The sequence below is a fragment of the Oryza brachyantha genome, chromosome 3, assembly GCF_000231095.2.
Source record: "Oryza brachyantha chromosome 3, ObraRS2, whole genome shotgun sequence".
NCBI classification, from domain to species: domain Eukaryota; kingdom Viridiplantae; phylum Streptophyta; class Magnoliopsida; order Poales; family Poaceae; genus Oryza; species Oryza brachyantha.
In genome coordinates this window covers 20,275,459-20,291,242 of record NC_023165.2, presented here as the reverse complement: position 1 = coordinate 20,291,242, position 15,784 = coordinate 20,275,459, and the positions used below count along the sequence as shown (strand labels likewise).

Below are 15,784 nucleotides of genomic sequence, written 5' to 3'. Positions count from 1 at the left end.
ACATATGGCATTACAATGCTGTAGCAGCAAATGGCTAAGAAATCCAATTCCCGGGAACTCCAACTCTCCACCAACAATGGAATGCTTGATTAGTTTAAATAGCCACTCTTAGTCTTGTCCTTCACCAGAATGTCGTTTCACTAAGGGGCCAAAAAGCTGGGAATTATGGTGTTAGACAGCTCAGCACTTCAGCAGCTGTTTGTTTTCAAAACCAGATGCATCATCACTCATCATATTATGCATCATCCATCACTCATCATATATGCATTATCCATCACTCATCATATACTTGTTCCTCTTCGGTCAGTGATGACTGCCCGAAAGCTAGCAAGCTCTCATGTCTTGTTCCTTCTGGTATCATAGCCCGAACAGCCTGCAGGTTTGTCAAGCGCATGCATGAGAAAAATATTATACCGACACAAGTATTGACTACCTAGTTTTTTTTTTATTGAACAATCTCTTTTTCATGAAGAAAAAATGTCACCTGTTACCTATAAATTATCTGTGTAAAGGAAAGAAACCTACAAGTATTGGGTGGTTTACAGCATATAAACCATGATATGAATGCTTAAAAACGATTACACCATGAACAATAAAACTGAAACCTTCCCAACATTTACATATCTAAAGCAGTGACAACTGGTGGGTTTAATATTTGTTAGCCATACCATATTCATGTCTACGCAAGTAAAACAAGTTCGGACAAGTGAAATCAAGCAAACCTTTTCTATCTCATCACAGATTGTAGGGCTCTCTCGGAGATATTGCAGTGCCTTTTCTCTACCTTGACCCAATCTGCACACAAAATTCACATGAAAAGTAATACCCATGAAAGCTACATGCTTACAACTACACGGTAGATAAGGACCATAACCTTAGTCACTACCTAACTATGTACAGAAGCTAAAGGTATGACAAATACTCATACGTGGAATGCGATTCCAGAGGTTGAATGAAATTACAATGATGCTCTTAATTAAAGAATAGGCCCTGTTTTTGGAATGTCCATCCACAAGATGAACTCCAAAGCAGTATATAAAATACAATCAAAATCAGACAAACAAATTATGTGTGATGACCAGCAAGTCCTCTGGATCAGATACAACACAATCTCACATCTGCATAGTTTATCTGGACATAGTTGATAGTTGGGATAAATCCTCAAACTTACGAAGAAGCTAGCGTGAAAAATAATCCAGAGTTTATGATCATTTTAACTTATTGTAAGCCTCACAAAGAAACAAATATGAGACATGGGTGAATGTCTTTCGGAGGGTCTCAGAGAGCCAGCCCAGATACTTGAAATTCACATAGAGATGGCGTAAAGGATCATTTGCAAATGACATAAAAAAACTGCTGGTTACAAATTGCTATATAGCAACAATATACCTCATATCTTTATAGCTATACCATGAACCCTTCTTTGCAACAACTTCCATCAGCTCAGCACAATCAAGAACACATCCCTGTGTGAAAAAAAATATATTTAGCATATATGAAGCAAGATCTGATGATAAAAGCTGAAAATTCCGTGCACTGACCAGTTTACTAACGCCCTCCCCAAAGATGATCTCAAATTCAGCTTGCTTGTATGGTCTGGAGACCTTGTAAAGAATAAGATATTTATGTCTATTGTAGAAAGCGTGGAGCATAACAGAGAGCAAGATCTGGATATATTATAGGCATACTTTACTCTTCTGCACTCTGACACGAACCTTCACACCCACATCTTCATCTCCCTTGGCCTTAGCAAAAGAAAATAAATATTTTCAAATCAAACCTTGAAGGATTAAATTTACTTCTTCAATCTTACAGATTTTATCTTGCCAATGGGCCGTATCTCTAGGCGAACTGATGCGAAGAACTTCAAAGCAATCCCTCCACTAGTGACTTCAGGATTACCATAGAATACTCCAATCTAGGACAAATGTAATACATCAACCATCGGAATAAGATGGGCATGAAAATTCAGCATAAAGCTAGCGCACCTTGTATCTTATCTGATTCAAGAACATGAGAGTACAACCAGCCTTTGAGGCATTGCCTGACATCTTTCTCAATGCTTGACTCATCAGACGTGCTTGTAAGCCCATCTGCTGCATCCCTATCTCACCCTAAAAAAAAGATTAATACACTTTTGATGCACAAATTTTAATAATCACATTAAAAGAACAATAAGAAAAATGAAAGAAAGCCATACTTCAATTTCTGCACGTGGGGTAAGAGCGGACACTGAATCAATACAGATGAGATCTATTGCTCCAGATCTGCACATGCGGTCCGCAACTGATAGAAAACAATGGCATTAGTGCAATGCTAATGAAATAAGGCTCACTTGATTGTACTGTCAATCATAATGCAAGAAGAATGTCTTGCCAAAAATGTAATCGTCATTAGCTCATGAATTCTATTTTTATAATTTCATTTGCCTAAACATGGTTGTTCATAAATAACCCAATATAACTTCTGGAAAGAAAGATTCTAGTATGGAGAACACATAATCATAATCTAATTATGAACACAATTTAATAGCACATGCTTTTCTATTATATTATGCTCCTCCAGATAGAGGATGCCAAGTTCTATCAGCTGGAGGCTTAGGTCCTCATCTTTTCGCTTATGCTTATACTTATACTTATAAGCCAAATTTTGAATTTTAAAACTTAAATTTGAAGTTGATTTTGGGGGGTTTTCATTGTAGTTTATTTTCCAGACTTTGTTTTTAGATTGCTAAGAACACATATATAAAAGTCTTACCATAAATTATTTTTTAATCACTAATAAGCGCTATCGCTTATGCTTCTAAACAGCCAAAAGATAGCTTATTTTACCAATCTACGTATACTATCAAAGCTCGTTAGTGATTAAACTAATATATGTATTTCCAACTTTTGGAATAAAAAAAATGAGCCCTTGAGTGCAAGATGTATTACTTTCTAATGCCATCTCTCCATTATCTGGTTGGCAGACAATCAGATTTTCAATATCTACCCCAAGTGCTTTAGAATAAGCTGGATCAAAAGCATGCTCTGCATCCACAAGCATAGCATTTCCACCCAGCTTCTGCACATAAGATGTTGCAAGTAGTTCACAGTTGTTAGGTGTACACAGGATATTCCATAAAGGTAAATATAGAATAGTGTCAAATTGTAAGAAAACGCTAACCTGTACTTCAGCAATGGCATGCAGCGCTAGAGTAGTCTTTCCACTGCTTTCTGGACCATACACCTGCAAATTATTGAATATATGTCATTTATTGGCAATCATGTTGTTGTCAACTTGCAGAAATCCATGCAAATTATGGCCTAAAGCTTCCACAGTCAAAGGATATAGGAACCATGCTTGCCAATTGATGGAAGATAGTAGAAAAATAAGTTACCTCTACTACTCTTCCTTTTGGAAGGCCACCACCTAGGGCAAAATCTAATGTTAAACAGCCACTCGGAAATGTCTCACTGGATAAACAAATTAACAATCAGTATGGATTGCATAGGTTAAATTTATAAAAGAATTTTGATTGGAGGAACCTAAAAGTTAGAAACATACACAAAAGCACCGCCTGCGCTTCCTAATCTTGTAACACTGCCTTTTCCAAAGGAGCTGTTTATGTCATTCATGGCAGCATCAAGAGCTTTTTGCTGCAGATGAAATTGTACTGAGTATGTCTTTTTGAGAAGTAAAGGATTAGCCAATTCTTTCACATCAGTAGAACATCCTAGCCTTTTGATTTATCATAAATTTGCCATAAAAATGAATTCACACAAGAAGATTTTGCAATCTGTACTTAACTATATAATCATTAATGTAACATCGAAACAAAGCTAAAGAAAAGATAGCAACACTGACAAACTTTTGTACGCACTATCCACTATTCAGTTTAATATGGAACGGTGTTTTATGATTGGTCATGAAATTTAGAATTTATCAACACTTTTTCAGGTTGCAGTGAGTGACCCACCATTTCTGAACAATTACACCTCACTTGATTCATGGCATGACATTTCATTGTGGCCCCAAAAGACCCGTGGTTGATGAATGATGATATTACATATGGCAGCCCTGGATCCCCATTTATAATCCTGTCTCTATCAGGTCAAACTTACATAACTACAGCCGTTAAAGTGATTGAATAGTAGGATGGCAATGAAATACCCAAAGCGAATTTGATAAGATGAGTGTTTCCCAAAGCATGGTTTGAATTAACTATTAAGTTAATTACGGCCATTCTTGTGCATCCACATAATTAGGCTTGCCTTTATTTGGAACAAGATATATTTGATACTCGATACCACTCATGCAGTAGTGCTACACTAAAGATTGCACACCACGTATTCGACACAATGCACAGTGCAAGAACTGTAGTATATACACAAGACACTTCATGGCGGCAGGAAGGAAGCTGTCGCTTTCCAATGGTTTTTCTCACCGATGCGCTCCAGTCTGTGTTCAAGGCGCCCACAGGACGGCCAGGACGCTAGGGCTGGACCTTGCGTAGAGCGTGTCACATGCTCGACCGAGCCAATGGCGACATGGTAGGTAAAGAGGAGGGAAACAGAAAGGGAAGGGCGCAAGGAGGAGGGGAGCGAAGCAAGCAGGGGAGCTTCCTTACGCGGTCTATGAGGCGCGGGTCGTCCTCCCCGGAGAGCGCGCCGTTCCCGCCGCCGGCCACGAACTCGCAGCGCAGCCGGCGGCCGCGCCCGACGGCGCCGCAGGCCGTCGCGGTGGTGCGTGGCGCCGGGGGCCTCCCACTCCTGCGGGAACGGGGAGGAAGCAGGTGGGCGGGGGCGAAGCGGGAGGAGGCGGCGGCGGTGGCGGCGGCCATTGGTTTGCGCGGCGGCGGCGAGGTCTGCGTTGAGCGAGGGAGGGAGAGTGAAAAAGAGGGGAACTTGCAAGAAGGGGACAGCGAAGAGCGGGGCGGATCGCTCGCCTCGAGATTCGTGCGGTGATCGGACGGGTTCAGCTAATCGCAACCCTGCTCTCGCAGTCGCAGCTCTGAATTTTCTTTTCTTCTTTGGCTTTGGTCGGAATGATTGAACGGGATTAAAAAAAGTATTCCACCTTTACTCTGACGTGGAATTATTTCTCTTTAATCCTCTTCAATTCCTTGTGAGGATTTTAAATAACCGAACATGGCTTTAATGTTTTTTTAGGCGACTTGCTTTGTTGCTTTCTTGCTTGCTGTCGGCTACTCCTCGTTGTCTTAGCTATGCATTGGCAATTTTGGTATGGCCAGTGGTTCCGTCTTGCCACATCGGCACAACGTCTCCACCTCAGCTAGAATCGTGTCCTCGCTAAATTTACCGTGTTCTTCACTAATTTTATATAAAAAATACTACCTGATTAAAGTAATTCTTATTTATGTGCACGTACATGTTGGTTTATTATCGTTCAAAGACAAACAATAATAGAATGTAACCATGTTGATTGTGAAGAGAATAACGTTATCGTAGTCTTATTAATTTATATTTTGAAAATATGTAATTATTATGTGACGTCCTTAGATAAATAATAATAAATAATATATATTTGTTTGTAATATAAAATATAGATCATTACTTTTACTTTTGATTTAGAAATTTGAGATGAGTGTTTGCACATGGTGATTTTTTATTTAAAAAGGTAAATAGATGTCATGTTATTAAATAATTTTATTGTGTACTTACATATAATAAGTGAATGATGGCTAAATTGGGATGAGATCTGTCTACCGATAGTGCACTGGTGTGATCTAAAATCATCAACAAAATTCTAACTTGTGATTAATCACTAACGGTAATATAAAATAAATACGTGGTAAATAAGAACGAGTGTTTGGAGTACATGAGATTATGTGTTGGCACTATACTGTAATAGGTAAAATAAGTAAATCCTTTGATCTATCCAATGTTGAATCACTATAAGCAATGGTAAAATTGATCCCAAGCATGATAAAACGAACACGTGCATGTCTTCAGATAATAATGAATGAAAAGCACACCGCTGTGAAAATATATGTTTTTTTCTAGTTACTTAACATGTACTTTTCCGGGTCCTTAACATGTTTTTTTCCTGCTATTACTTTAATTTCAACTTGTCATTGTCTTAATGCAAATTCCTACAATATGAAATATCAATTGTTTATTTCGGTCAAAATAATATTTACTTTGGTTTTAATTTATAGCGTGTTATACTCAGATTAGTCGAGACGGTGTACATGCTGTAGCATAGCACGGGTACGTTCCGAGTTATCTAGTCCTTAAGTCAAGTATTCTTGTTCAATGTGTGCCACTGGCCACCAGCTTTCATTTAGTTTAGAAAATGCCATTTTCCTTTATGTCCACATGGCAGTCTACCCGTTTTCCTATGTTCCATATCTCCAAAAGTAAATCTTAACGATACAATGATCCTAATCTGAGATAAGAGTGAATATGGAATTGTGGGATCTTATCACAGATTGCTTATTGGACTAATGGAGCTCACTGTAGTCAAAACAAACATTAATAATGCACTAGTGCTCATAGTCATAACCATGACGTGAAATTTGTTTGATTTGCTATACCGCCGATGTTTCCCTGAATGGGAAATATTGCAATTCTCCTTTATTTGAATCACAATACTGTTGCCAGTAACCAATACTCCCTCAGTCCTAAAGACGCCGTTGAATTTTTATACACGTTTGATTATTCTTCTTATTTATTTTTTTTAAAATATGTAAAGCTATATATATGCATAAAAGTATATTTAATAGTAAATGAAATGATATAAAATAATTAATAATTATGTAATTTTTTTGAATCAGGCGAATAGTCAAACGTGTATAAAAAGTCAACGACGTCAAACATTTAGGAACGGAGGAGGTATTACCTAAGATTGTGCCATTATTCATTAGTTCATTTTTAAAAAGGCATTTCCTTCGAAACATGCTTTAGATATTTCTTCAGCTAATGTTGCCATTTGTTCAGCCCTCAAAATTCACTACATGTCTCATTGTACCGGTAAATTGTCTAGGTTGGAACTTAGAATTGGTATTTTCATCCATATCGGTTATGAGTAAATTTTGATCACTAATTAGTTGCTAGCTCAAAAAGTACATCTATGGGATTTTTATGTTCCACAAGAACTTATTGACCTATAAACAAAGTTCTCTGGTGTGTGTGCGTGAACTCCAGTATGGCATGTGTCTGTAAGTGCCTTTGAATGTGATTTCATTAACTAATGTTCACTTTCATCTACTTATATTTGCATTTCAATTGGATTGGACTCTTCAGGATGTGATGAGATGCTGAATCTAACAGTAGAAAGTTGGCTCTTTATTCTTTAGTAGTCCTCCTGTTTGCAAAAACTATGGCATTTCAATATATGTCATTTAGTTTTATGAATACCAAAGCGCTCATAGTGTATGGGTCGAAGAAATTTGTACATAACGTTTTTCTGTTAATTGTTGTTTTTACTATGCAAGAGGGATTCTAGATTACAATGCGATTAATATCCACAAGAGAACAAATCTAAAAATTTTAATATCACTGATTTATTTTTTAACCGACAGTTTTGGAATACGTAGGCCGCACGCATTGGTGCGTCCTGCCATCTAGCAGGGAAATTAAGCCTTGTTTGGAAGCCCATGGATGAAGCATGGTCACAAGCTGCCAAACAAACCAATACCTGAATATGGTTCGGTACACCGTGTTACCGTTACAAAAGGTCGGTTATAAATATAGACATACTGAGACACGTGGGCCTAAAAAAATAAATCATGTGCACAACAAGAGCATGTGCAAAAGACCAATAAACATGTTTTGGGCCAATCTCATGTGCACATGTGGTACCTATTCTTGGGGCTGGAGGAGCTGTATATCCTTTTTGGAGAAATCAAGGGGAAAAAATAGACTGTCCAGGCATATTCTGGTGGTGTCTGGATAGATTCCGAATCCTATCTATCTTGGGGGTAAAAACAAATTAAATACGGTCAAAATATACACTAGTTCGAATTCGTTCTCTCTCTTTTTTTAAAAAAAAAAAATTTCTCCTCTACGCTACCACAATCCATGTAATGTACGCCTAAAAAACTTTGTTCAACTTTTCAGTCTCCTGTGATAATTTATTTCCTTGTTATATCCTTGTATATTGTATACTTATTGATTATTTTGCTATAATTTGATTTATTAATAAAGCAACTTTAAACATGATTTATAATTTTACATATTTAGATAAAAATTTTAAATAAGATAAAAAATCAAACGTAAATTTAAAAGTTAACGGCTCAATTAAAAAAAATCGGAAGGAGTATGTAGAATTATTTGTTGACATGGAAGTAATGTGCTCTTTTACTTGTACCCGAAGGCTACGACTACGATCTTTTTTGTCAATGGATTTATGGTATAAAAGATTTGAAGGAACATCTAGATTACAGAAACCAACGTCAGGTTAGAAAATCTGGCTTCAATTATTTTCTCATTTGACCAGATTACATCAATGGTAACCTGTCCCTTTCATAAGGTTGTGAGCTATATCCACCCAACTATCGCCTCCTACAATTAAACATCTTAACCCTAACCATGTAAGTATGTAACCGTAAAACGCAAAATTGTTTCTCGGTTAGGACAATTTAAGTAGAACAATTTGTATAGGATACCGCATATATGTATACAAGTTGCCAAACAAACCAAAACCGTAAAATAAACTCTAAATTAAAAGTTAGAAATTCAAATTTTAGCTTATAACTAAGCAGAAGAAAAAAGATGAGGCCGATCTTCTTATATAAAAAAAGACATATACGAACACTAAGATTGTGTCCTTCTCTCTTGATTATTCTCATGTTTTTATCTGTCTTTGTACACATGTTTTTTTGAAGCGCTAAGCGACACATTTTTTAAAAATTATCTCATATTTTTAAAATGAAAATTTAACTCTATAGTAACTAATTTTATCATTTACACCATTAAATAGTTTATGAAAATCAGATAATTTTCATCTTTCAACTATAAAAGAACACAATATTGGTCAGAATATTTCTCAATTTTTATCCACATGCTTCATAAAACAGAAAAACTACTATACGATATGCGTATACAGTTCTAGAACGGTATGGATTAATGAAATTGGCTAGACGGTCATAAGAGGAATGTGCCCGTTTCACGCTCCGACCAATACTTCTCCGCACTCCGTCGCAAGATACCAGTTAGTATTATCTGGTACAAGATTATACTAGTTAGACGATACTACTTAGTATCATCGATACTAATTACCATCATAACTTGTTCAATTTGAACGGGATCACATCAACTAGTTGGTCTATTTATGAATTACTAAATGATGCATTTTTTAAAAAAAAGTCTACATTAATCATCTAATATTCCTAAAACAAATTCTAAATTTATAAATAATAATAACTGTCACGATAAAGGAGCCTAATCTGGAATAACCACGTGGGTATAATGGCTAATCCAAGTCTAGTGCAGCACAGGACACCGAGGCATTTAACTTTTTATCACTCTTAGAAATAGTGTTATTTGTTATCCGCTGTGACACGTGGGCCCTCATATGTCTATGACACGTGGATTAGTGAGCACCATTTCTAAGATTTGCAAAAAAATTAATTATTCCGAGGACGCCGGCCCCCGCGTGCGTGACGCCGTGATCAAACCGAATTTTCTCCCGTGCCTTCCTCCTCCCCTCCCCTTCCCCGCGTCGTCTACTCGTCTCCCCCAAAAATAAAAATTTCCCAAAAATAAAAGCCAATCCCAAAACCAGCAAGCCTCCCCTCCCATTGACTCCTCCGCCTCCTCCTCCTCCTCGCCGGCGACAACCGCGGGGCCCGCTCCCGGAGCTCGGTCCTCGCCCAGCCGCGCGCGGACGGACGGACGGACGGACGGACCCAGCCCAGCCCCCTCCCCTCCTTTCCTGGGACGGAGCCGGAGGCCACAGACGGGAGCGCCGGGTAAGGTACGGTCCGCTTTTTTGCTTGGTTGCTTTGCTCCGATGGAGCCTCCCGCTGCTTCGCGACCTCCGCCGGGCTCAGATCCGCCGGCCGACCGTTTCACGCGCTTACTGGTGCTGGGGTGGGGATTGGTTGGGTCACTTGCTGATTGGTTGGGGTTTGATCGATCGGCGAGACGAGGCGAGGCGTGAGCCGATCTCGCTTCTTTTCAGCCTCCGGAAATAGCACCCACCATCCGGCGATCGATCGGATTTGTAGATTACGCTTGCTCGTTCGCTCTTGGTGGAGAGTTCGCTCGTGGCTCATCCCCTTTCTCCTACTTGGCTGTTTCGCTTGTGCAGGTATGCAGAGCCAGATCGTGTGCCATGGCTGCCGGAGCGTCCTGCGGTACCCGAGCGGGGCGCCCAGCGTGTGCTGCGCGCTCTGCCAGGCCATCACCACCGTGCCGCCCCCAGCCCCAGGTACTGGATTTCCGTAATGCTTTCGTGTCTCGCTTCTCCTCTCCTCCGTATGCTTCAATGGCAAACATGCATAAACAGCTTTTACCAGCGTAGCATATATGGCAGCGTTGGCCAGGATTTTATCCACATGACTTTAATTTCATCCTATCTTATCCAAGCAGTGCCCTCTTCCTTTCAAGCTTTGGAAAACCTGGTTGTAACATCCGCGGTATTCCGGCGCGTCTCATTTCAATATGATGGTTGAATGTTACGTACCGCTTTCATTTGTTCTCAAATAATAATCTATTAGTAATATTAATAGAGTTGAAGCATATCTGCTATTTATAGATAGAGTTGTAGTACTATGCCTAGCAAATTGGGGTATAGTTATCTGCCAGTTCCATTTGATATTACTACCTACATTCCTGTCATCTTTCTGCACACATTGCATAAATATTTTTGAACAGAAGAATCTTCTTGCTCTGCCTCTGCGTCTGAACTTATAAGCTTGGCAACCACAATATCCTTATTTAAATTAGAGAAACTAAAATATCAACCATTGTGCTTGTAGAAAAAGCAGAAGAAGCTATCTGGTGAAAGCATTGTGAGAATATTCTTGCTGCCTAGTGGAAAGCTTTATGCTTATCTGGGAAGGTTTTAAATAGAGTTCCTTTACGGTAAACCAAATTAGTGATAGGGGTGCTAGTATGGGTGAAATATAACCGGCCATTTGTATGGGTACCTTGCCCCTATCTTATCTGGGAAGGCTTCAATTAGAGCTCCTCTACGGTACACCATACTAGTGAAAGGGGCAGTAGTATAGGTGAAATCTAACTGGCCATTTGTATGGGTATTTTTGTAATTGATATACTAACTTAGAAAATTACAACACTGTCATAAAGGGTAATTTAGTCCATATACAATATTTTCTTTTCCTTTCTGAGCCTTCCGTAGATCACATTTTGCGACAACTCTGAGCCTTCCGTAGATCACATTTTGCGACAACTCTGAGCCCTCCAGTGTGCATGTGATTATGTGAAGTCGTCGAGCACAACTCCCATGTGCGATGGCAACAAACAGGGTATTAGGCACTAATCACGCGATCGCCACTTCTCTGTGCAATCAAACCTGACGTCATCTGCCCTTCTCCAACAATGGCGATGGCAACCTCCACTGCTGGCATGGTGCGCAAGAGGTAGGCAAGCAGTGCGACAGTGCACCTGAAAAAAAAAACCGTCTTAAAATGTGATCATGTGTATACAAAAATTATCTTATTTTGTTTGCTTTTGTCTTCTAGTCTTCCATCTTCATTTTCAACGCATATCTTCTACACAGTGCCAGTAATATTGATGGTTGTGAAAACGAGGTTAATCATGTAATTCAATTAGTTTAATCTTATCTGTTGCCAAGCAGTGTTCACCAAGCACTAGGTGCCTCTGTGGCTCTGTGTGGCAGATCAGAAACCATTGCCTTTATCACCAATTAGGGGCAACAGACAGTGCTAGATGGTTGCCTAGGCGGGATAAACTATGTAGGTGGGCAAGATGTGAGGGTGGTGGGTTATGAATCTGCTTTTATAACACCATTCTGTGATTTTCTCTCCGTAGGCAGTTGTACACAGCGGTAGGTCTGATAAATTAGTTTGGGGGTAAAGTGTGAGGCTAGTGGGTTAGGTTGATTCCTTGTAGAACTTCCTTTCCAATATTTTATCTTCTTCCTGCCTGTTTTTTGAAAGTTTCCGAGGGGGTACTCTTGAGGTTTGTAATTGCTGTAATTTGGTTCAGAGTGTTTGATTTATAAATACATCAGTGCACTTATATAAGTTATGTAAATTTCTAATGCAGTATTGGAAATGGCTCATCTAATATGTGGTGGTTGCCGAACATTGTTGATGTATACTCGCAATGCAGACACTGTGAGATGTTCATGTTGCAGCACAGTAAATCTAGTTAGACCAGGTACTGTATTGCTTTTGCATCCTGTTTTTCTACTGATGAGATTAGTATACTTGTTCAGACTATTGCGTTTTATCTCGTTGTCTGGAAACATGATTTTTGTTGTATTGCGGGTAAATAATTGGATCATGCACCAAACATTAGATGTGAATCAGTTGTATTGCCTAAATGGGATTGAGTATTGCAAAACCAATACCCAAATTGAATGATAGTAGTATTTTGACATAGGAAATAATGGCTTCATTCGTTTACTGAATTATCCCCGGATTATTCCTTGGCTTTGCGCGTATGCTTCCGAACTGCTAAACGGTGTATGTTTTGCAAAATGTTTCTATATAGAAGTTATCATCTCACCTTTCTAGAGTAGATTTTCAACTTTGTAGTAGTTAATTTTTTGTTTGTACCATTAAATAGCAATGAAAAAATCAGACAATCTTTTATCTTTCATCACCAAAAGAACACAACCATTACTATAGACTCCGCAAGACTGTAACCTGTTTGTTTTGAGTTTAATGTAACAATCTACATTTAATTGCCGTGCAATTTAGTTGTTCTTGGAGCTTAGTCATTCAGCAATACCCATAAACAGTCACCTACAATAAGTGTTGGCATATGGATATATTTCTTGCTTAACAGATTTGATATACTTTTAGATATATAAAATGAACGAAAAATGCTTTACTTTAGAAATGAGATTAACAGAAGCAGAAATTTCAGATAATTTTGTTTGAGAGTCCAATCACATTTGAAATTATTTTTATTGAACATAAAATATAACTAATTTGTAGTTGGATACCCGCACCTTTTCATTTCAATACCATATGTTAGTGAAATAAATAGATTTGTTGTATGCTCTGCTGAGAATCAACATTGTAAATATATGCCATAAAAATGGTATTATTGGTTCCCACTTCTTCCCCCAAAGCCTGAGTTTCTTTATCATGAATTGCTGCATGCCATAACAATATCTGTTCTTCTAGGGGGCTAATTATCTATATGATAATTGATAAATAACTGACTCTGCAGTATACATTGTGAGCAATTATTCCTTGGATTGAAATATATTTTACTCCTCTCTTATATCAGATAATATAGTTTGTTACTGGCTTGCTCCTTTGTGTTGAATATTTGTAATGTTGCCTGGTTATGCTCCCTCTTCCAGTGACTTGTGCCATGATAATATGATAGCCTTGAATTGAAATATGCTTGTATGATGATTTCCTTATCAGGCAATAACTAGTAGTTAAATACTGCTACACTCCTATGTATTACCAAGTATTCCTCCAAATATCAGGGCATTTTTAGATCATGTACATTGTTATAGATTCCTCTTCTCATTTGTGAATCATTACATGTTTGTTCATAATGCAGTGAATAATATAGCACATGTGAGCTGTGGCCAGTGCCGGACAACTTTGATGTATCCGTATGGAGCACCTTCTGTCAAATGTGCCATATGCCATTATATCACAAACACTGGAGTATGTTATGCCTCATTATAGACCATCTAAATGATGTTCATGTTTTATGATAAAATGTGCTGATTTGAGCTGTTTTTGATGTCAATCTCAGATAAGTACCATGGCACCCGCACCATCCCCAATGCCTGCATCAAGTGGATCTTCATATAATGCCCCATCAACTTCAGTTGTATGTCACCCTTGTATTTTTATCTAAAAATCATTCTTGAAATATTAGAATAGTTTATCTCATTTTTTTTTTGTTCTTTTGCCTTCTTGGCAGTCTACATCTCGGCCCCAGAATGTAACTGTTGTTGTTGAAAACCCTATGACTGTCGATGAGAAGGGTAAACTGGTAAGCCCTTCTTTTGGCCTCAATCCAATAAAATGGGCTGTATTCTTAGCTGAACTGTCGTTTGTCTTGCTTTACTAACTCTTTTGCACCTCTCACAGGTTAGCAATGTTGTGGTTGGAGTTACAACTGGGAAATAGCGGATTATTATCTGCACCTTATTACATCCTCGATTTGTATTAAATACGAGATGGAAATACCATGTATTACACTGGTGTTTGGTTGACCATGAAGAACAAAAGTGCAAGTGGTTTTGGAATCATGTAAAGGAAAGCATGAACGCCTAAAGTTGTATTTTGTATCTGTTGGTTATTTTTTTTATGTATATGAGATCTGTTAGCCTTCACCATGAGATCAAAGAGATGATGGAATGACAAAGTAGTGTCCTGTAGTTGTGCATGTCGTGTGAACTGTAGTGTGTTACTCATTCATATTCATAGTGTGTTACTCATTCATATTCATAGTGTGTTACTTCTGTTTATAAGTCAAATTTTGAACTTTGAACTTGATCCTAGAGGGTTTTATCGTAGCTTATTCTTCTGCCTTTAGTTGTAGATTACTATGAACATGTATATAAATTTTTTTATTTAATTATTTTTATTTATAAATATATTGTTCGGTTTATTTTCTAAAGAGCCAAACAATCACAATCACTCACTATGTATTTTGATTTGACGATGGTTGAGTATGCACCTAGCGTTTAAGGTCGATGATTTCGACCTCGGGGTAGGGGGATGAAAATGGTTCGGAATTTTTCTGGATTCCGGAGCTGTTTTTAGAAACAGAAAAGTTTCTGTCGGATTTTTTTCGGAATATTTGGAAATGGTATTGGAATAGGAATTAAGAGTACTGTCCGCTGGAATGCGGAATCGTTGGAAACTTTCCGAAAAATTAGTCGGAATTCTGAAACAGTATATTCAACAGAAATTGGCCCAACCGGCCAGCCGGCTCAAACCAGGTCCAGCTGTACGACCGTGCGTGCGTGCTGCCTTCCAGATCCTACGCCGGCGCGGTGCCCCCTGCCAGCTCTAGCATCTGGCAGCCTACCTTGAAACATCTCCCTGTACACTTGAACAGAATCTTGAAAAATGACTAGTTTAGTTCTTATATCTAGTTGTCATAATTTTTTTCTATTTTAATTTGAGAATTTTACTTATTGTTTTAGAAAAGGTATAGATACTTATTTTGAGGTATTTTTATATTCCGATAAACTTTCGATACCGTATTCGCTCCGCTTCGTATTCGCTCCGTTTTCGTTTTTGATATTTTCTGATTCCGTTTTCGTATTCGGGGTTCCGGTTCCGGTTCCGAAAACGAAAAAAATATGAAAACTGAAACGATAGAAGTGGTTTCCGTCCGTTTCCGAACCGTTTTATCCCTACCTCGGGGTTAACGTCAAAAGAAAAGTGAGAGCCTAAATATTTCTTTAAACAAATAAAATGGATGATTTCAACCTAATGCTACTATAACAATTGACATTTTTTTATATAAAAATACAATCAAGCTTAAAATCGATCCACGTTATATATCAAATATAATTAACACAAAGAGATAATATAATGTTATAACATTAATTAACATATTTCTAGCATAAAGAAGAACAAAACATAAGTATTCAGTAACACTATGGCCAATAAAATATAGCGAATCAATTGAATATA

General features: G+C 38.1%; 2 protein-coding genes across 3 annotated transcripts; one reads left to right on the top strand and one right to left on the bottom strand.

The window, feature by feature from the left end:
* Positions 1-93: 93 nt before the first annotated feature.
* Positions 94-4,854, bottom strand: LOC102722003 (DNA repair protein recA homolog 1, chloroplastic). Its single transcript, XM_006651561.2, has 13 exons — positions 4,610-4,854; positions 3,547-3,638; positions 3,380-3,455; positions 3,166-3,228; positions 2,934-3,063; positions 2,201-2,286; positions 1,989-2,114; positions 1,814-1,918; positions 1,689-1,745; positions 1,542-1,604; positions 1,390-1,466; positions 723-795; positions 94-373 (listed from the first exon to the last, which is right to left on the bottom strand). Exons 1-13 carry the CDS (start codon positions 4,820-4,822, stop codon positions 275-277), a joined length of 1,260 nt encoding a protein of 419 aa, XP_006651624.2. The 5' UTR covers positions 4,823-4,854; the 3' UTR covers positions 94-274.
* Positions 4,855-9,677: 4,823 nt separating this feature from the next.
* On the top strand, positions 9,678-14,637 carry LOC102714081 (protein LOL3). 2 transcript variants are annotated; one of them, XM_015835235.2, is made up of 7 exons: positions 9,678-9,916; positions 10,258-10,377; positions 12,201-12,314; positions 13,683-13,792; positions 13,884-13,961; positions 14,055-14,126; positions 14,225-14,637. In XM_015835235.2, the coding sequence occupies exons 2-7, from the start codon at positions 10,260-10,262 to the stop codon at positions 14,261-14,263; spliced, it is 531 nt and encodes a 176-aa protein (XP_015690721.1). In that variant the 5' UTR covers positions 9,678-9,916; positions 10,258-10,259; the 3' UTR covers positions 14,264-14,637. The 2 variants fall into 2 exon arrangements, with proteins under 2 accessions (XP_015690721.1, XP_006650331.1); XM_006650268.3 differs by having other exon boundaries at positions 9,678-9,921.
* Positions 14,638-15,784: the final 1,147 nt, after the last annotated feature.

Coding starts and splice junctions, on each gene's coding strand:
- LOC102722003 (XM_006651561.2), bottom strand. CDS start 4,822: ATGGCCGCCGCCACCGCCGCCGCCTCCTCCCGCTTCGCCCCCGCCCAC. Junction 1,746..1,813: donor CCATTGGCAAGATAAAATCT/GTAAGATTGAAG, acceptor TCTTTTGCTAAG/GCCAAGGGAGATGAAGATGT. Junction 1,605..1,688: donor TCAGAGTGCAGAAGAGTAAA/GTATGCCTATAA, acceptor ATTCTTTACAAG/GTCTCCAGACCATACAAGCA.
- LOC102714081 (XM_015835235.2), top strand. CDS start 10,260: ATGCAGAGCCAGATCGTGTGCCATGGCTGCCGGAGCGTCCTGCGGTAC. Junction 13,793..13,883: donor ATTATATCACAAACACTGGA/GTATGTTATGCC, acceptor TGTCAATCTCAG/ATAAGTACCATGGCACCCGC. Junction 14,127..14,224: donor TCGATGAGAAGGGTAAACTG/GTAAGCCCTTCT, acceptor CACCTCTCACAG/GTTAGCAATGTTGTGGTTGG.